The sequence below is a fragment of the Sardina pilchardus genome, chromosome 19 (assembly GCF_963854185.1).
Source record: "Sardina pilchardus chromosome 19, fSarPil1.1, whole genome shotgun sequence".
NCBI lineage: Eukaryota > Metazoa > Chordata > Actinopteri > Clupeiformes > Clupeidae > Sardina > Sardina pilchardus.
The window spans coordinates 19,675,299-19,695,423 of NC_085012.1; the positions used below are offsets into that span (position 1 = coordinate 19,675,299).

General features: G+C 41.9%; 2 protein-coding genes across 3 annotated transcripts in view; one reads left to right on the forward strand and one right to left on the reverse strand.

The window, feature by feature from the left end:
- The first annotated feature begins 1,242 nt into the window (after positions 1 to 1,242).
- On the forward strand, positions 1,243 to 4,646 carry rbis (ribosomal biogenesis factor). Of its 2 annotated transcripts, none has more exons than XM_062520996.1 (4): positions 1,243 to 1,306; positions 1,603 to 1,761; positions 2,197 to 2,313; positions 4,132 to 4,646. In XM_062520996.1, the coding sequence occupies exons 2-4, from the start codon at positions 1,645 to 1,647 to the stop codon at positions 4,198 to 4,200; spliced, it is 303 nt and encodes a 100-aa protein (XP_062376980.1). In that variant the 5' UTR covers positions 1,243 to 1,306; positions 1,603 to 1,644; the 3' UTR covers positions 4,201 to 4,646. The 2 variants fall into 2 exon arrangements, with proteins under 2 accessions (XP_062376980.1, XP_062376981.1); XM_062520997.1 differs by having other exon boundaries at positions 1,607 to 1,761.
- A 9,081-nt stretch (positions 4,647 to 13,727) lies between these two features.
- The window catches only part of LOC134065958 (RNA-binding Raly-like protein), a 42,526-nt gene continuing 36,128 nt past the window's right edge, over positions 13,728 to 20,125 (reverse strand). The window contains exons 3-9 of the mRNA XM_062521096.1: positions 17,810 to 17,885; positions 16,795 to 16,842; positions 16,319 to 16,482; positions 15,860 to 15,973; positions 15,567 to 15,733; positions 14,411 to 14,449; positions 13,728 to 14,216 (exon numbers count right to left, since the gene is read on the reverse strand). Of these exons, the coding sequence (XP_062377080.1) occupies positions 14,417 to 14,449; positions 15,567 to 15,733; positions 15,860 to 15,973; positions 16,319 to 16,482; positions 16,795 to 16,842; positions 17,810 to 17,885 (602 nt within the window). The 3' untranslated portion in view covers positions 13,728 to 14,216; positions 14,411 to 14,416. The remainder of the gene's footprint in view (positions 14,217 to 14,410; positions 14,450 to 15,566; positions 15,734 to 15,859; positions 15,974 to 16,318; positions 16,483 to 16,794; positions 16,843 to 17,809; positions 17,886 to 20,125) is intronic.

Sequence of the window (20,125 nt, forward strand, 5' to 3'; positions counted from 1 at the left end):
TTATTGTTTTCACAGCCACACAATTTGAAGTTCAACAGTGTATGTCAATGGCAGGCCTATATTATGTGACTGGGTACACCTTTGGTATGGCCTGGTACCCACAAAGGCGAATTCGGTATAAACATCTATATATTTTCTGAAAGTAGACCTTCTAAGGATTCCATTTCACCCCCCTTTTATATATGCACAACTTATTGTTTTCACAGCCACACAATTTGAAGTTCAACAGTGTATGTCAATGGCAGGCCTATTATGTGACTCGGTACACCTTTGGTATGGCCTGGTACCCACAAAGGCGAATTCGGTATAAACATCTATATATTTTCTGAAAGTAGACCTTCTAAGGATTCCATTTCACCCCCCTTTTATATGTGCACAACTTATTGTTTTCACAGCCACACAAATTGAAGTTCAACAGCTGTGTGTCAAAGTAACGCTTAGTATGTGACTCGGTACACGCTTAGTATGGCCTGGTACCCACAAAGGCGAATTCGGTATAAACATCTATATATTTTCTGAAAGTAGACCTTTTAAGGATTCCATTTCACCCCCCTTTTACATATGCACAACTTATTGTTTTCACAGCCACACAATTTGAAGTTCAACAGCTGTGTGTCAAAGTAACGCTTAGTATGTGACTCGGTACACGCTTAGTATGTCCTGGTACCCACAAAGGCGAATTGGGTATAAACATCTATATATTTTCTGAAAGTAGACCTTCTAAGGATTCCATTACACCCCCCTTTTATATATGCACAACTTATTGTTTTCACAGCCACACAATTTGAAGTTCAACAGCTGTGTGTCAATGGCAGGCCATTATGTGACTCACTACACACTTAGTTTGGCCTGGTACCCACAAAGGTACCCACAAAGGCAGAATTGGTAGCCTATAGATTTCTGCAATATTATAGTGCATGTTATAAACCCACCTTTTAAATAAGCACAACGTTATAGTTTTATCAGCTTCACAGTTTTAATTGAACACTAGGCAATAAGGTAGATAAGGCACATTCAAAAATACATTCTAAATAACATTCTAAGGTGTATTTTCGATTTAAATGTCTTATTTAATTATTTTCTAACTTTACCTTCCTTTGGTAACGCAATACAGTTTTAAATTAATAATTGTCGTCCTCATGAATTGAAAAAGCAATGAATATGTTCTGACTTTTATTTTGAAAGATTCGCGAATGGCGGCCATATTGGATTTTTCTTTACTGTCGCTAGTTTCACACTACTTGACGTCAATGTCATCACACAGACGCTTGCCATGTGGACATAACGTAGACTGCTAAACACTAAGGTAAATGTGTACTTTACTTTACAATCAGGTAATGTACGAACATGTTACTATAATGATGAGAATAAACCAATACATTTGTTTTGTGTCTTGTTGTCTGATACCGTTTTGCCCACTTGCGCAGGGAACGTAGCGTTATGTGCTAGCTGAATGTAAGATGGGTTTGTCATACTGTAGGCCTAATTATGCATAAACAAACCTTGACAACCTGGATTTAACAGAATTTTCTGTAAACGTTGATGATTTGTGCCTTTACTAGTAATCCCCTGTTGAACTTTCTGGACATTTTTTTTCCCCAGTTAGAATTTAAAAGGAAAAACTGATCCTACAAGCAAGCAGCCATGGGAAAGAACCAGAAGCAGAGGGCGGGGAAGAAGCCTATGAATGTTTTCCAGGTGGCAAGCAAACAGTTCAAGCCCAAAAGTAAAACAAAACCAGTCAAAACATCTCTCAAACACGTGAGTAAAGGTATTCTTTCGCTGAATAAATAGGTGTACTTGGCTATGGCCACAGCCTACACTCAGCTTAGCTTAGCCTGTGTCCTCAGTCACTCTCTCTGTTTGCACACGCACATGACGCATATCCCAGAAGTACTAGAAGATTATAGGTAGGCTATATGGTAGTGTGCAATACTTCTACGATGTTCTGTAGTAGCCTATCTCTATAATAATCTTTCTTACTCTTAGGTGTTGTTATAGTACAGTCTTAAGGTATTTCTATAGTAGACCATGTCCCAAAAATATACAAGATACAAGATTCTCATAATAATATCAGTAATAGTCTTGTAATAACTATACTTGTCCCAAAACTGTAAAGTCATTTTTCGTAATGGTTAATCGCAAGTCAGCAATAACCATTAGGGCTATTAAAGTTAGACTACTCTCTCTGCACAGATCAACTCTTTGAAGAAAGAGAAGGTGGAAAACCTGAACGAGATGTTCACCCAGGTCCAGCGTGATGTGAAGAGTATCTCCAAAAATGTCGTTCAGGAGCCTAAAAAGCAAGCTCAGGTAAGATCTGAACCAGTTTCCTTACATTACTGACTTGAAGTAGTGGGGTAGGAGTCACAGAGTATAACCTTTAAAGGGATAGTTCGGGTTTTAAGACACAAAGTTATATGGGTTCCCTGTCAGCAACGTTGTGCATCAGCACTGACTTACCCCCCGACAGCGTCCTGTGAGCCGAGATCCAGCTGGTTTTTGATCGTTTTTGATGCTGAAGAAAGTAGTCCGGCAAGTTGCTGGGGTCACGAAAGTAAAGTGTTTTTCTTCTCAAAACCATATGCGTTCAAAAGAGTGATATATTTGCACCACAAAAACGTTGTCCAGGAAAAATCCAAACCTCGTTATCACTTGGCACTATTTTTCTCGATTCCTATCACTGCGCGCTACTGACAGCTGGACAACGTTTTTGTGGTGCAACTTTGCCCAAGATAGCGAAAAATACTATATTCACTATTGAGCAATTCTGCAAGTCTGCTGTACTCAATACGTTGCTAAAATTTTGTGTAAATTAATTTTGGCTTTAGTTCAGTACCTCTCAAAAGTCTACAAACCTCTTTTTAAAGTATACCTCTGAAGAAATAATGAACAGGTAAAAAAAAAAATGCACATTTCATTTTCTCTAGACTGATTCCAGTGTTTATGCTTATGTTTAGTCATGAACACTGGCATGTTCGATAGGCAGATGAGTCTATTTGGAGTATGAATTGTACAAAGTAATATTTTAGTTAAAGTATCGATACTATTGCATAAAGGGTTTGCAATATATTTCTGTATTGATACATTTTTCCCACTTTAATCTTAGAGTGCTTAAGTTAACCCTTCCTGTATGTTTCTTGCCCAGACCTGAGGAGGTCCCAAAAGTTATAGTCCCAAATCATGATTTTTAAAATTGTGGTTTGGTATGTTATGTATTTCTTTTTATCTAGACCCTGAGTTGTTAAGTTTAGTTAAGTTAAGTAAGTTTCTGAGGGGTATTTTGCAAAAGCAGAGTGAAGATATCAAACAGAGAAAGCGAGGCTTTACTTGGTCTACTGGTCAACCTAGCTCAACATGGTTCATTCCAGTATGAGCGAGTAGATCAAGTCAGGTGTAAATAATTCAGGATACCAGACCGGTATGTGTGATCTAATTTTTTCCTCCAAATAACCCACAGTTGAAAATAGAAAGATGGAGAAAATAGCACCATTCACACAACTTGAACAACAGCTTTTCCATATAGACCAACAAGGAAGTGAAGTTTTTATTTTTTGGGGGGGAAAAACAGCTGTTTCTGTAGAACAGCAAGACTATGCGTGATGGACTGAATGCATATTTACATATACACCCACGTGGGAGTGCTTCCTCATCTGGGCACATGACATCATTAGGAAAAGAGCACACCACTGTAAGAAAGTACAGTATGACTATGACTTCATTTTATCTTTATAACTCAGTTATTTATATATAAAATATATCAATATATTGTTTATTTAATAACACCTTTGAAAAATGACCCTCTATTTCCAATCAACTGCTGCAGTAGGCTGTTCATCAAATGTCTTATCAACAGACGAAGCAAACAACAACTATACTATCTAGGCTGTCACAATTCAAATGATAAACCTATGGAATTATGTACAGTAGACTATTTATGTTCTACGAGCAGTAGTACACATACATGGAATAAAGTTCTTAAAAAAAACATGTGGAGGTCCAATTGGAGTGACAGCTGGCTGAACCAGTAAGACAACATAATTGACTTTGTGTCCGTAGCCAAGTACAGCACCCAAGTCTGCCACCAGCAAACTCCTAAGGAAGTATTTTGTTTTTGTCTGTTTTGTTTAGGTGGTGAGGAAGCCACCCAAGGAGGCAGTGAATGTGGACAATGCCGCAGATCTTTTCTCCCAGTTGTAATTGAGTAATGCCGCCTTCTGGCTCTAAATGGCAAACTGCTTCATAAGTGATGGACCTTGACAACCATGTTAATTCCGTAACTGAAATTCAGTAACTATTTCAGTAGCCAGGCCTTCAGGTGATGGTCAGTGCTAGCCAGTCACATGATCACATGATCTTCGGGTATGTCTGCCCAACCATGCGCCCTCTGGTGGCCAGGACATGTAAATGTTCACGGACCAGGGGATAATGAAGCCTTTGCTGCAGGACTGTCCTGTGCATGTTAGAGCGGTTCGACATGCCGTTGTATTTGTTCAAGAAAAAGGTCATACGTCTAGGAAGAGGGTTTCAGAGAATTGTGTAAAACCTCCATGATTCTGAGGGCTGAGGTGAGGCACTTCATTCCGAGATGAAGTGAATATGATTGTTGATGCCGAATTAAATATTGAATTAAAATGTTAGATAGACTCCAGCATCCAGTTGTGTGATATTTATGGTGTGATGTATGCCGATGTTACCATTGTTGTGGGATTTTGAGTGTTCCTCATAAACTAGTGTGTATTCAAGCAAGTGAATGAAAGGCTTTTTTGGCGTAATGCCACTAGATGGCAGTGTTGCTGCATTAGTGTTGAAAGGCAGTGTAGACAGACACACACACACACACACAGCCAGAGCAAATCACACACACTCTCAAGTCACTGATAAAAGTGATGTCAACATCACTCTCTCACCCATGTGTCTAGACAGCAGTCTGTCTCTTTCTTCCTCTGAGAAAAGATGAAAATGTCAGGCTTGCTATCCGCCCCCATGTCTCGATAGAAACATGACTGAAGTTTACTGTCCTTGGTGTATTCGTATATATCTGCAGCTGGTGTGTCACTGCAAACTTTAAGAGGGAACGGTTTCCACATCAGTTTTTCCTAAGGGCAGGACATGGCCAGAGATTATCTCTACTTTGGAGCATTCATCTCTCTCTCATCCATCCCTTCATCCATCCCACATTCCCCTGCAATCTTTCTGTTCTTTACCTCTCTCTGCCCCTTATTACTCTTTCATCCTATTTCTTTTCATTCTTTCTGTCATATTCTCTCTATCTCTCTCACACTCACTCAGTTGTGAGCAACATGCAGTTCAAACAGAAATGATGAGTTCACACTTCACAGGAAGCAGAGAGCAAAACATCAGTTTTACTTGTTACAGTGCGATTGTGAAAAATAATGTGACGAATGACGATACAGTGTGCTCATATTCTTGTGGATTTCATCCCTGTTGTGTTGCTTTGTCAAAGACAATATTAGACTCTGTTGCCACCAAGAGCCTGGAGAGTAGCATACAAGGTTTTCTGCACCTCAATAGGCAAACCTCATTTTCACCCTCGTGTTTTTCTCAGAGATGAGAAAATATGGACACAGAGACGTGTTGAAAAACAACACAAGTTGTGTTATTTTCAACACATGTTGCATAACAAATTACAAAAGCAAACTGTCTTGTCCCTATCTGGTCACAGAGATATTTTTTTTCCAACAATTAATTTCAAGAGTGCAGGAAACCTGGGAATATTTTAATTATTCTAAGGATTGTGCATATGCAGGATAGCATTGTGGATAAAGAATCAACATAGATGATTTGGCACTGACAGGGATCACAGAGAAGATGTAACGAACCCCTAAAGGACTCACCCACTGGCTCTGAGGAGGTGGTAGCGTAGTGGCTAAGGAGTTGGGCTAGCATGCAGTAGCCTGAAAAGTTGTGGAGTCAATTCCCGACTTCCACCGCTGCGCCCTTGAGCCAGGCACTTAACCCTGTACAATGGGTTACCCTTGTAGTATAATTGATATATGCAAGTCGCTTTGGATAATAGCGTTTACTAAATGAATGAATGTAAATAAATGTAAATGTTCCACAGGCCTGCTGGCCTCTGAAGTCTACTGTGCTGTCTATGTACCAAAGCTCCAGAGAGCTCAGTGACGGGGGCTGAGTCAACTCACGCTCTGAAAAGGAGCGTGCACAGAAGAATAGGCCGACATTTATCCATTGACAGTAAAAGATGTCCATCCAGGGTTGTTAATTACAGTCTGTCTTTTAACAAGGGCCATGGAGATTGAAAACCAGAGCTATTGCTCTCTCTCTTTCTTTCTCTCTCTCTCTCTCTCTCTCTTTCTCTGCATGACTCTCAGTCTCTTTTAGCACTCTTGACATTTTAACTCCACCACCATTGTCTTCCCAATCTTTCGCTTCCTTCCTCTCCTCCCCTTCCTCTCCTCTCCCCTTAATGATGTCTTCCACATTCTCCCCGAGGCGTGAGGATCTTGCAGCAGCGAGTGACTCAGATGTGAGTTATGGCTTCATCTTCCACCGCAGGACTCGGGCAGATATTATCATCCATATTCCGGATAAGCATCTCCTCGCTCGCATGTCTAAATCTCCTTTAATGTTGACGCGGCACACTCGTTCTACGGAGCTTAGCTCTCCCAGTTTCCCTTTGACATTCAGAATTCTGTGAAGGCCAAACAGTGCCGTAAATATTAGGAAGCAAAGATGAGATTAGGCGCGGAGCCTACCTCTAATGTATTCACTCCTCGCCTTGAGTGTCGGTCTGTCTGTCTGTCTATCTTTGGACTATAGCTCCGTTTGTGAGACATACTGGGGAGGTTAATTACATAATCAGTTTGATGAATCAATATGGCTGCTTATGCCGCTTTAATCTGTCTCGACAACAGAGCAACATGCTGAGTGGTCTCCGCTCAACTTTCAATTTCATGCTTGTAGAGCCGAGAAATGAAAGATCATTTAAACCACTGAACCAGAGGGGTCCATCTGTAATCTGTTTTGTTTACCTCAACCGCTGGAACCTGAGGGAAATCTGTTGTGGGCTTTTCAGCCGAAATGTAGGCTAGCCGATCCACACCCTGCCACCTTCCTCTTAATGTCGAGAGATGTCTGTGGAGCCGCACATTACGCGAAGATTATCACGACCTTGACTGAGGGATTTGGAGGCTGTGTAATTGATTGAGGTGAAAACACATTTGGTTAGCCCAAGGTAAAGATTGTATCGCAGATGGCAGATGACAGATCACACACATGCGTCAAAGACAGGCAAGGGTTGTGAAAATTCTCAACTGATCAGAAGTAGTAATGCCAAGGTCATCTGATTGATTGAAGATATGGACATCTCGTGTTGATTGACAGTTGTTGTAATGGGATTACAGAAGCATGTCATTGCAGACAGTAGAAGGTCAAATGACAGTATTTTCTGATTTTAAAGTGTGTTAAACCACGGACGGTATATCTCGGACTTCATTTTAATGTATATTGGGTGACATCCAGCGTTGGTCTTAGGGTTGGGGTTGAGATGGGGTGGGATGTGTCTGCTGAAAGAGGGAAGACAGAAAGAGAAAGAAAGAGAGAGAGAAACAAAATGAAAACACTTGAAGAAAAGAAGCCAATCTCAAAAAGTCGGCAAAGATATGACCTCCCATTGCTTCATCACTTTCTCTCTCGCACTCTCTCTCTCTCTCTTCCCCCCTCTTCCCTTCTTCAGCACCATAACATTTTGTAGGAGTAGACTGGGGCTTGATGAGATTGAGTGGCAGAGAGAGAGCGAGTGCGTGTGTGTGTGTGTGTGTGTGTGTGTGTGTGTGTGAGAGATTTTGTGTGTGAGAGGGAGAGGGACAAAGTGAGTGAGAGTCTGGAGAACTCTCATCTCCTCTCTCACCTCAAAAACATGCCTTAAACGTCAGTGAACTCTGACGTCAAACACACCTTTCATGGTCCAATGACACACACACACACACACACACACACACACACACACACACACACACACACACACACACACACACACACACACACACTAAGCCTAGTGTCTGTCTGCAAAAACAGACACCCCACAATCCAGAAATCTTACTAGCACCAGGTTTCTGTCAAGAGTGTTAGAGGTATGAGAGAAAATGTGTTTGTGTATTTGTTTAATTGTGTGTGTGTGTGTGCTTTTGTATGTGCGTGAATAAATGGCAACTAGATTAAAACTGAGAGAAACCAATTTGACTGACCCCAACTGCACACATACACCTACGTACACAACAAAGGCTATAGACATCAATAAAGTATCTATCTATCTATAGAAATAACCATGCATATATTTTCAGGCTCACATACACACACACATACAGTACACACACACACTTAAATAACAGACAAATAAAACATGCAAACAGGCTACTGGGCTCATATCCCACTCAATGGGGTGAGACACACTCAGGATTCTCTCTCTTTTTCATGCTGATTTGAATGAGGTTATAATACTTTATAATCCGGTTGGTATCTTTAGTATCTCACCGACTTAAGACACATTTACAGGGGAGATATTTTTTTGAAGACAAGCTTGTGAATAGCAAGTCCTCCCTCCTTGTCTCTTCCTCTGTCTGTCATGTCCTCTTCCTCCCTCCAAACACGGCCATGACAGACAGGATACGGATGCTGGTCAGTGCCTCACCTCAGCACTGAATCTTTTATACTGTTCTTGGCTTCTTGACTTTTTGATGTGCAGACAGTCCAGACACTTTGTGTGTGTGTGTGTGTGTGTGTGTGTGTGTGTGCGTGCGTGCGTGCTGCGTGCGCGTGCACTCAGATAGTTCATAGCTCAGTGAACTTCACAGATTTCATTATCATTATATTATTAATTTATTTTGATCTGATCACCACTAAAGCTTGCCCCCAGCACCAGAAACCATCCAAGGCGTTTACAATACAATGCCGCTCTCCTGGGACATGTGATGCTCGGCAGTGGTATCGATTGCCCCCCCCCCCCCCCCCACCCCAACTCTCAGCATCGGCAGACCATCTCCCACCAGGCTTGGCTTCAAGGCTAAAGCTCCCTTACTGTGTCATCCATCAAACCACTGCTCTTCTCTCTTCAGCTTTAATGACAGGAGTTGTCTTTGTCTAACCCTGCATCTCATGCAGGCTCGCTCACCCTATATATATCGGTGATGGGTTTTAGGACTAGTGAAGGACTCAATGTGCTGACTGAGTACTGCGGGATCATTCGCTTTCTCCCCTTTTCTATTTAAATCTAAACAAAGAGAGAGAATTGAGACTTTAATTTGAATTTAAACAGGCTTCATATGCATGGGCAGTTTTTGTACATTTGTATTGCCAAAGCGCTTTGTAAATAATGAGCCAAGTGGAAAACCAGCCAACAGACACCCCCACCCTCCGCGTTTCGACAGTCATGTCGTCAAGCTCGGAGATGTGCATATGTAGGAGGCCTTGAGCTGAGAGGATAGAAATGTTAATGAAGATTTGCTCTGAGGACCCAGGAGAGGGTAAATATTTGCAATTTAATAAAGCATAATTTAGTGCCCAAATGCAAAATTGGATATTGCATATATATATTATTTTATTTTTAATTTTTTTGAACTCTCTCTCTCTCTCAAGTGTTGGCCAAGGGGGAGCCAAGGCCACTGGGGTGTGAAGGTTGGACTCTACAGCATAATGAAAAGAGTCTGCGAGTTCGAGGGAAAAGGGAGAGATATTCCAGAGAGGCACGCTCGCTGATGAAAATGAACTCTGGGTCTGGGCAGCGTCTGAATGTTGATTTAAAGATGGTAATTTAGCTGGTCTCTTGCCAGCTCACAGCCCTCTCCTAATAGAACAGGAATAATTAAAGTCTAGATTTGATAAACATTTGCAGTGTGTGTGTAGCCTGTGTGTGTGTGTGTGTGTGTGTGTGTGTGTGTACAGGAATAATTAAAGTCTAGATTTGATAAACATTTGCAGTGTGTGTAGCCTATGCGTGCGTGCGTGCGTGCGTGTGTGTGTGTGTGTGTGTGTGTTTGTGTTTGTGTGTGTGTGTGTATGTGTGCGTGTAGGCTATGTGTAAGGGAGGGGGGCTGCTGTGATGACGAGGAATCCTATGATTGATGCAGGCAGATACTGTATGTGCCAATTGCTTCACAGTTTGAAGCCCAAAAAGCAAATTATTTCCTACCAGCTAGGGTATGATTATCATCATACAGCCAAATCCCTAAAATCTCTAAAATAACATAGACTAGGCTACCAGAAGAACGTCAAAATAGTAATATTTTAAAAAGCCATCATTATTAAAGAACATCTTCCAAGATCCTATAGAAGGCATTGCTAACTACCAGTGGACTGATTAGGCTACCTGACTTGAGGTGGAGGCAGGGCAGGGCTACTGAAGCACTGAACCGCATAGTCCACTATCTGAGCTGAGGCTTAATGGCTTTAGCATGGGGCTGTCAGCAGTGATAAAGGAGAGAATTAGCAATCTATAACACTGTTTGCTGACTGAGCTAACACACACTTGGCTAACTTGCGCTCAAGTCACTTACGAGCTGTTGAAGTCTGCTGACTATGGAGTGTGACCACTACATGTTGGCTGGCGTGGCTTTCTTTGATGTGGCTAAAGGGAGGTGTATAATGTACAAAATTGAAGGCTTTATCGGCTGCCAGATTAGCACAAGCATTAAACTGACAAAAATGTTGAATAAGAGCATGTGGCGTGACTTGTTGGTTCTTGATTTTGAGATCCTTGATCTGACATACTTTGATTTCATAATCCTTAAATGCGCAAAGATTTTCCGGAGAGTCATGTTAACCTTCTCAGACAAACATTTGAAACTGTTCTTCGGATCAAGATAATGAATGAGAGGGGAATGTTGCAAACATTGGGAGACATAAATACTGAATGATGCTAAGGGCGGGGGGTAAAGAATCTTGCTGGAAGATAAAAGACAGTACATCATTTCAGATGCGAGTTCTGGGAGTTGTCTGCTGCTGAAGGATATGAATGTTTTAATGGTAATTGGCAAGGGGCTTCTGAAGTCAAGGAATGAAGTTGCATCAATGGTGATTTAAAAAGGAATGTTGGAGGTATTGAAGGTTACTACAGAGAGTAAACGGCATACTGCCTGCTATGGGTAAGGTGAGGTTATTTATAATTCTTAAAACTTTGTTGGAAGGAAAGGAAAGCATGGTCAACTCAGGTCAGACTCAAGTGAGGTCAGTCATGGAGGCAGCACAAGAAGCAATGGAAATGAGCACACAGTGAGGAGGCCATCACACCAAACAAAAAAGGCAATAGTATACCTCAAACACTACACAAGGAAGGCAATAGTCTACCTCAAGCACTACACAAGGAAGGCAATAGTGTCTCAAGCACTACACAAGGAATGCAATAGTGTACCTCAAACACTACACAAGGAAGGCAATAGTGTACCTCAAACACTACACAAAGAAGGCAATAGTGTACCTCAAATAGAGGTGAAGAGTGGACCACATGAGACTGCTACATACTTGAGTGGAGTCAGCCTCAGTGGATTGAGCCCTTTTGACACTAGATGGTCACATACCCACTCAGATTTAATTATCTTTTAAAGAGATCCTCCCAAATTGTTTGTTTTCTAATCCATACATGTAGGTCCCAACTGCCCAACAGAATGTTATAACTTACATAATTCCCCCATGGGTGGAGCTTCTTCATTCTATAACAACCCATTAATGTGAAGTCTTCATTCACTAAAGAAAAAACAGTGTATTTCTGTAGCTGTGACTATGAAACCAGACATGATATATTCTGAGTGTGAGGTGAGGTGTACTGTTTACTTTATTGAGTTAATGATTCCCTTTGAAGACTGCCTTGTGACTGAGCAAGCCTTTGAGAGAAATAAGCTAAAGTGTATGGAGCCGGTATTGCACAATGCTTCTTTTGGATCATTTAACACACTGGTTTTGAAGTTGAAAGAAGCTTTTCAAAGAGTTGACTACGACCGCTGAGTATCCTCAAACACTTATGAAAAAGCAAAGCCATTTGACAACCCTGATCCATTTGTTATTGTTGCTGCTGTTGTTGTTGTTGTTGAGTATTGAGTATTGTTGTGTATCAGAAGGATGGTTGTAGCGCACCCTCTTGTGTTGTAATACTTAGGCTGGTTTTTGGCACTTGAGCACTTGCATGTGAACAGTGAGAGGTGTGGCCACGGTGGGAAAGTCCCCACCCAGCAGCCTGAAGAATTTAACATCTTCTCCTGTGTATAACTAAAATAAATAAATGATGTTAGCAGATGCAAGCCTGAAGGATTGTTTAGACAAACACTCAGACAGACAGATGTAGATGAGAGGGCTTTTGAGAGATTTATCCTTCAAACTTAAGGGACTCATTTAAATGTCTCCCAGTGGAATGGCAGATGCAAAGGGGGCCCAATTAAACACAAGCCCCCACATTAATTAAATAACGGGACTCAACCCACAGTTGGCATCTTCAAACCAACAAAAAAATGTACAATGAAATGCAGAAAACACCAGTGTTTAATTCCTATGGTGACTTTATTCATTTTTCTAAGCAATAAGAGCCTACAGCCATACAACTGTTGCAACAAATTGAAACAAAATAATATACATTTGAACAATTAACATGCTCATCATAAAAATAGCTTTACAAAAAGTTTATATTTCTATACAACTTTTTTTTTTTTTAATTTCCCTTTTTGTCTTTTAGGCTATTTCATTTCCCTTTACTATTTCATAAGTCCAACATCGCCACTCTCAATCAAAACACACACACATGAAGTCAAACCTGCAGACGATACCCATGAAGATGGCACCCTATTTATTTATCTGTTGATGGTTTCGTTGAAGTGAAAAAAAGGAGCCAAAAGGCAGACGACTGCAGTCTACAGTGACATTACTGGCACACACACCTCCTGAACAACAGATGCTAACCCCGTTTCCGCCCCAGTTTGGATTTCTATCCCCCCCTCTTCCCGTCTCCAAGCACCAAGAGGGAGCGAGGAGTTTGGGAGCTGTCACTCAGACAAATGCTATTCACTCGCATCCTCAATCAATAGCTCCCAACCGCTCTTCATACAAAAATAGAGGCGTTGAGTGTTTATTCACGAAGTTTCAGACAAACGACAGCTGTTGGGGTGAACTGTAACCACACTATTTTACAGGCATAGGCAGCCACCCGACATATCTCCCCCCCTCAAGTGTCACAACCAATCAGCTCCTCGGTTCAGCCTCAGTCAGTCAAATCCTATTCACATCCAGGAAGTCGCCAGCTGCAAGTGAAGATAGGCGTATGATGCCGTGTGTTCTAAAACCTGAAATCACCGAGGAGTAATGACTGCACAGAGATTCTCTGCAATCAGAAGATAGGCCAGAGTCACTGAAGACATCCAGAGTGAAAACGAGAGCTTATAGGGCTGTTAAGGGGTGGAAGCCAAGCGTAAGATGAAGGTAATGTTGCGTTAAGATGAACACAAGCAATCAAATGAAATCAAGTAGCACACATACACCACCATATTGTTGTGTGTCTCTGTGTGTGTGTGTGTGTGTGTGTGTGTGTGTGTCTGAGTGTGTGAGAGAGAGAGAAAGAAAGAGAATATGTGCAGAGAGAGAGAGAGAGAGAGAGAGAGAGAGAGAGAGAGAGAGAGAGAGAGAGAGAGAGAGAGAGAGAGTGTGAATGAATGGAGAAGTTAGAATGGCTCAAAATGGCAGTTTAAAGACAAACATATGCGCACGCACACACACACACACGGCAGTATCCTCTGCAGGGCAGTACTGTAAAGACAAAAAAGGTCATGGTTTGGCAAGCGATGCTCTAGTTTTCACTCTGCCAAAGCAGACCCAACAGCTGAGCGCTGTAATCACTTAAATCACTCTCTGCTGCTGTTGTTCAGGTTTTTTAATGTTAGTAAAGAACTTTTAAAGTGCCTAAGTATTTACAAGACATATCATATGGACAAATCAAAACAAATGGCAGCATAAATGAAACACAGAATCACAAAGACACCTACACATTTCCATGTGTGTGTGTATGTGTGTGTGTTTCTGTGTGTACTGTATGTGCACCTGTGTCTCTGTGTATGTTTGAGATGACCATCGTTAAAAGTGGACTGGGTATTCTATCAGTGTGAGAGCTGGTGGTCTTCTTCTCTTCACAGTGTGATGTTTCTTCATCTTCCCAAGATCCTTTGGTGTCTCCAGATGCTCCTGTGCCTTCTGTAACGAGCCTACACACACACACACACACACACACACACAAAGAAAACACATACAGAATCACATGCTTGCGAGGTTTGTCCACATACTGTAGATAACCTGTCACAGGTGAGAACGTTTTCAGCAGGTGTGCAGTGCATAATATACAGCACTCACATTTTAATGCCCTCATATCAGAGCTGAGCTTTCAAAGGCTTTATCTCACCTTTGCTTAGTTGTCAACATCTGACACATGATTCTCCATCTGATAAAGCAAACAACAGGTGAATTATAAGCACACACACACACACACACAAATAAATATATCTAAGACCTAATCCAGGGGTCGGCAACCCAAAATGTTCAAAGAGCCATATTGGACAAAAATAAACAAAAAAACATCTGTCTGGAGCCGCAAAAAATTAAAAGCCTTATATAAGCCTTATGAAGGCAACACAGGCTGTAAGTGTATTAGCTATATTAGCCTACTATCAAAATGACCAAGTAGGCTACAAATACATAATGAGCATTCATGATTACATGTTTTTCCCTACAGCGCATCCTGGAGAGAATGACACATCACGTGACTCCTCCGCTACTATATTTGGTGCTTTAAGTTTAACTTCATGTAGGCCTAATTACCATCCGTGAACGGTTTTCCACGCATTATCTCTCGAGTTGCAACAAAATTTCTCCGAATTACTACAATCACACTTTTTCTCTCAACTGGGTAGTCAGCTACTGTACGAGAGTAGCATGCCTTCCCTGAAATGTCTTTCCAAATTAGCCTACTCTTTTTGTTGTTCGACAACTTCTCATTACAAAGCAAACATGCAGGCAATCCTTCCGCATTGGCAATGAAAGCAGATTCGGTCCATTCGGTCCATTCTGCCTTAAATCCTCTGTTCTCATCGGCTATCTTTCTCTTTTTCCCTTTGGGATCCATGGCCCATGGTGACACGCTCGCCGGTTTGTTTACAACCATAAGTTTACAACAGCCACCTGCCTGTCACGGCACTGCCCTGCAACTTGTGTCGCAGCTTGCAGGCTATCAAATCTTTGTTGATAGAAATGTTGAAATTTAATATGCATTATGCACATTTTTACAGCATGGGAAAACGTTAAGAATGTTTGTCCTCCTACAGAAATCGTTTTAAAACGAAAAATATATCCCCCCATTCACTTTCATACATTTTTGAAGACGCTCCAGGGAGCCACCAGGGGGGCGCTAAAGAGCCGCATGCGGCTCTAGAGCCGCAGGTTGCCGACCCCTGACCTAATCCATGTAGCGCAATACTACAGTATGTGAATTTTTCTCAAGGCAATGTACACACACACACACACACACACACGCACACATGCACACACACTGTCCCCCTTACCGGGTCACTGCTGGCCTCTTCATCGTAGTCTTCCTCTCCTCCGTCTGTCATCTCCCCCGCTTCAGGCTCCTCCCCTTCGCATGCATCCTCTCCAGAATGTTCCGCCCGCTCAGACACGCTCTCCTCACGCAGCCAATCACAACTCTCCTCATACTTCCTCTGGACGTCTGGACACAGAGAGAGAGGGAGATGGGGAAGATATAAAGGGGTGTGTGTGTGTGTGTGCGTGTGTGCGTGCGTGCGTGCGTGCGTGCGTGCGTGCGTGCGTGGGCATGCATTAAGGGTCTACTGACCCGTGTCCAGGCGCTGTTGCCTCTCAATGCGCTCTAGCCGACCCAGCAGCGAGTCCACCTTCAGCTTGACCTGCGCCAGCTCACGCCTGATGACCTGCAGCTGCTCTGACTTTACTGAGGGGGCACACACACACACACACACACACACACACACACACACACACATATTCAATTAATTTATATTCAATTCAATTCAATCTAATGTATAGTGCCATAAGGCACTTTATGATACCCAGCCTGAACTTGAACTGTAATTTCACAACATGTACATTTCTATATTTCCCAAAAGCTGAGCTGAACACACAGGCAAGTTTGAGTAGCCACAGAGCACCATGACAACAATGTTATACACACATTCTATTCTGACACACATTCTAAAATCTTGACAATTTAAAGTCAGCTCTCAACTTAAAATTCTGTTCCCATGGAAACTGACAAAGACAGGCAGGCTCGGCTTACGTTTGGGGCCGCAGGAGAGCGGGCTGGGACCAGGGGGGCGTGAGGAGGCGTGGCGTGTCGGGAGGGAGGGCTTTCCACGGCGAGTGGGAGGGGTCATCAGTCTCGACCGCTTCAGGGGGACGAGAGCTCGGGGAGGGGGCACACGCCCTGGGTAATCAAACACCCTGAGGAGAGACAAGACTGTGTTACACACACACACACACACACACACACACACACACACACACACACACACACACACACACACACACACACACACACACACACACACTGGGTTCTGGACAATTCCGCAACACACACGTCAAGCAAATAATACACACAACAGACATATCAGTACAACACACACACTCACTCACAAACACACACAATCATACACAATGGTTTCTGAACAATCACACAACACAAGCTTCAAGCACACAATACACGCCACACAAATACAAAATACCTTCCTCACAGTTTTCACAGGGTTCACTCACCGAGTGTAGAAATCATCTCTGTAATAATCATAGTCAAACTCGTACCCGCTGTGAAGAAAGTAGGTGCAATGTGAGAAAAGCAAACACACACACACACACACACACAATTTCATTGAAATGCAAATACTGCTGGAATGAGAATCTGCATAGAACAAAAGCGATATGTAAACACATATTTAACCTATTATAAATGAGTATAAACATGCACGGCCTGATAAGAGGCTGTTTCAACAAACAAAAGCTGCTGCCTTATCTCCCAGACACGCACTGTACACAAAATATCTCTTTCTCTCGTCTGAATAAAGGAAATATTAAATATCAAGTTTGTCTTTAACTCAACATAAAGGAACATAATACAATACAATGCGCAATAGAAATACATGAATAGGCTATTTGCATTGAGTTAATGTGCCGTCTTGCTGATTTTCCGAGGGCAGTGAGTGGACTACTTTTTATGTCTTGCTACCTTCCGATCACTCCTCCATTCTATTGCCCTCCATTCTATAATGATGTATCTCTGCTTCCCTTTCCTCTCTATGTCTCTCTTTCTCTGTCTGTCACAATACAAAATAATGCTTCTTGACAAAATTCGCAAGGCATGACTCAGCATGATTGACAACTGTGTCAAAGAGTGTCCAGGCAATCACTAAGGCGGTCCCTTCAGGACCATGGACAACAACCATGTCAACAAAGACTGTTGCCAATAGCAAGGCAATGTAGTTCCCTTACCTTCAAATAATGGCTTCAAACTCATTTTATTGTTATACTGAATTGCAATATGGAAAATTGTGTCACTGATATTTTTGATGTTCGCTCTGTATGGCACTAAATACTGTTGATGTTATTGTGGGTAGGAGTCTTTTTGTCAGTTTTAGACGAATTCATCCTTGGCGCTAACAGGGTACCCAGTATGTTGTAAAAAAAAGGGGGAATTCCTACATTTATGTGTTACTATAACCATATAGTTCGGCAAATCTGTGGACGCACACACACCAACACCAACACCAACACAGACCTGTAGATTGCAGAGAGAGGTCGCTTTGACCCAGCTTTTGGTCGATAAAGCTTTGGCTCCCCTGCCATGTTGATATCTGTCAAGACAGAAGAGACGAACAGAACAGATGTACAGATGGAGAATACAGAGGTTTTAGTATTCCTTCATAAAACTGGCTTTCACGTCAACTAATCATTAAGACATGTGCAACACTAAACGTCTATTACAATAATAATATTTTTGAATAACCATTATTAATGTTAATGAGTAATATGTCATGTTACTCATTTGGCAACACTGTATTAAACACGTGTTCATACAGCTTAACTGCTCACGTATCTCCTACTGCTATTATTTATGTCTCCAGAAAAAAAGACTAAACAACAATGTACACAATACAATTGCATACATACAATAGGTTAGTTAGTAAGCCAAAACAGTGTCACAAATTAGCCGAAGAACATCTTAATAATCATCTCAAGCAGCATTAAACCTGGAGTGTGTGTGTGTGTGTGTGCGTGTGTGTGTGTGTGTGTGTGAGAGAGAGAGAGAGAGAGAGAGAGAGAATGAATGAATGAATGAAAGGTCTCTATTCAGATGGACCCCAGGAATGCTCTAGAGTCCAATACCCATAAGTATTACTGATTTCTCTCGCACTGACAGACAGACAGACACACACACACACACACACACACACACACACACACACTCCAAGAAATTAGACTGATATGCAAGAAAAACCTCATCGCATCAGATATCTCTGAAACCCCGTGGCAAACATTCGATTTGCGCTAACTTAATTTAGAGCACAACTCTAATTTCATATAGTCTCTAAAACACGATTAAATCGAATCCCCAAACACTCTCATAGTTAGCAGCTTTTTTTCTGCTGCTGGCTGCAAGACTGACACCTATCGATGTGCGTAACGTCACCAGGGGTGTCCCACGCAAACAACAGTTCTTTCGAAGGAAAGAGCAGAAACCGTGGAGACCGAAAAAACACCACAGCCGACTTCATGTCTTATTTGAGTCTTGACGCCCAATGGACTGAACAGGCTCTTCAACATGATATTTTTTTTCCCCTGAGATGAGGCTATTGTTTAAATTGTCGTGCGATGGGGTTACGCTCAAACGAATCAATAGCCAAGCTAACTAGCATGAACGCAGGGAAAATGAAACATGACGACAGGTACCATTGTTTCGAAAATACCCATACGAAACACAACCAATACGTTATATTTAGCTTAACAAAACTGTTCTGTCGCTGCAGTCGAGGTCAGGCGTTGTGACGCGAAGTCAACTTAAAATAAAATACAGTACTATTTTTGATATGAGATAATAACGGTTATGATTTGCACTCACGTCGCTGAATACGACGCTTGGCTTTGTACATAATTTCTGAAGAAAGCAGTCTGATAAACGCACTGGGGAACGTAGTCAGCAGTCAGCAGCTCCTGAAGTCCAGTTCACTGTGCGCGAGAGAGATGCGCGCAGTTTTAAATGAGACGGCTGCGCGAGGGAAGATGATACCATTTTAGGCTTTTCGAGAGGGGAAACGCGTCGGTGTGATTTTATACTTGCGAGAAAATAAGTAATTTTCTCATAGATGTGTATCTATTTCCAGTACTTTCAGTCAGATCTCAAAACAATCATCAAAAATACACGCTCGTATAGTGTCTGCACAGTGCGCCTGATGCAAAATAGCCCACTCTCCATATTAAGTTCTCAGAGTAATCAAGTCGCTGCTTTGACTATGGACATTTTCTTGGCGTATAGCTACATGCGCCAAACATACGATATGCCACTGTATTCTTCCATTGATATTATTGTGGTTTCGGTGACTAAATTACAGAGAAAAAAAGTATGCTACTAAAACTTAAGCGAGGGATGGTGTATCCATGACAACACTCGTTTTACTGAGGAGTCTTTGTCGACTGATCTTGTGGTCATGCAAAAACCCTTCATTGCCACTGTCTCTGAAGAATGACCGACGTGCTTTCAAAGAAGACCTGCGCAAAATGTTCTCTGCTCTTGGCGTTAGATCAATAACCGTATCTCTCTCAGTAAAAGCGACCAAATCAAACGCTAACGTTGTTGCACAGTTGTTGAAACCCTTGGGGAACCCTTTGGGAAAATAAGGTGCATGCAAATGGGGAATGGGAAACACAATACATGAAACATGTATAGAGAAAATGTCAAGACGTAGGCTTATCATCCAAGCTAGTTTTTTGGTTGAAATAAATATTGCACTCTTCTGGCCTGGCTTTGGGATATATGCTCATTCAAGTGACAAGATGTACGTCTATTTTAAAGCGTGTGGTCTCTTCTACCATCTAG

What these genes read in the sequence shown, in the direction of transcription:
- rbis (XM_062520996.1), top strand. Translation starts at nt 1,645, where the DNA reads ATGGGAAAGAACCAGAAGCAGAGGGCGGGGAAGAAGCCTATGAATGTT. An exon ending in TCAAAACATCTCTCAAACAC is followed by an intron (nt 1,762 to 2,196) that starts GTGAGTAAAGGT and finishes CTCTCTGCACAG; the next exon opens with ATCAACTCTTTGAAGAAAGA. An exon ending in AGCCTAAAAAGCAAGCTCAG is followed by an intron (nt 2,314 to 4,131) that starts GTAAGATCTGAA and finishes TGTTTTGTTTAG; the next exon opens with GTGGTGAGGAAGCCACCCAA.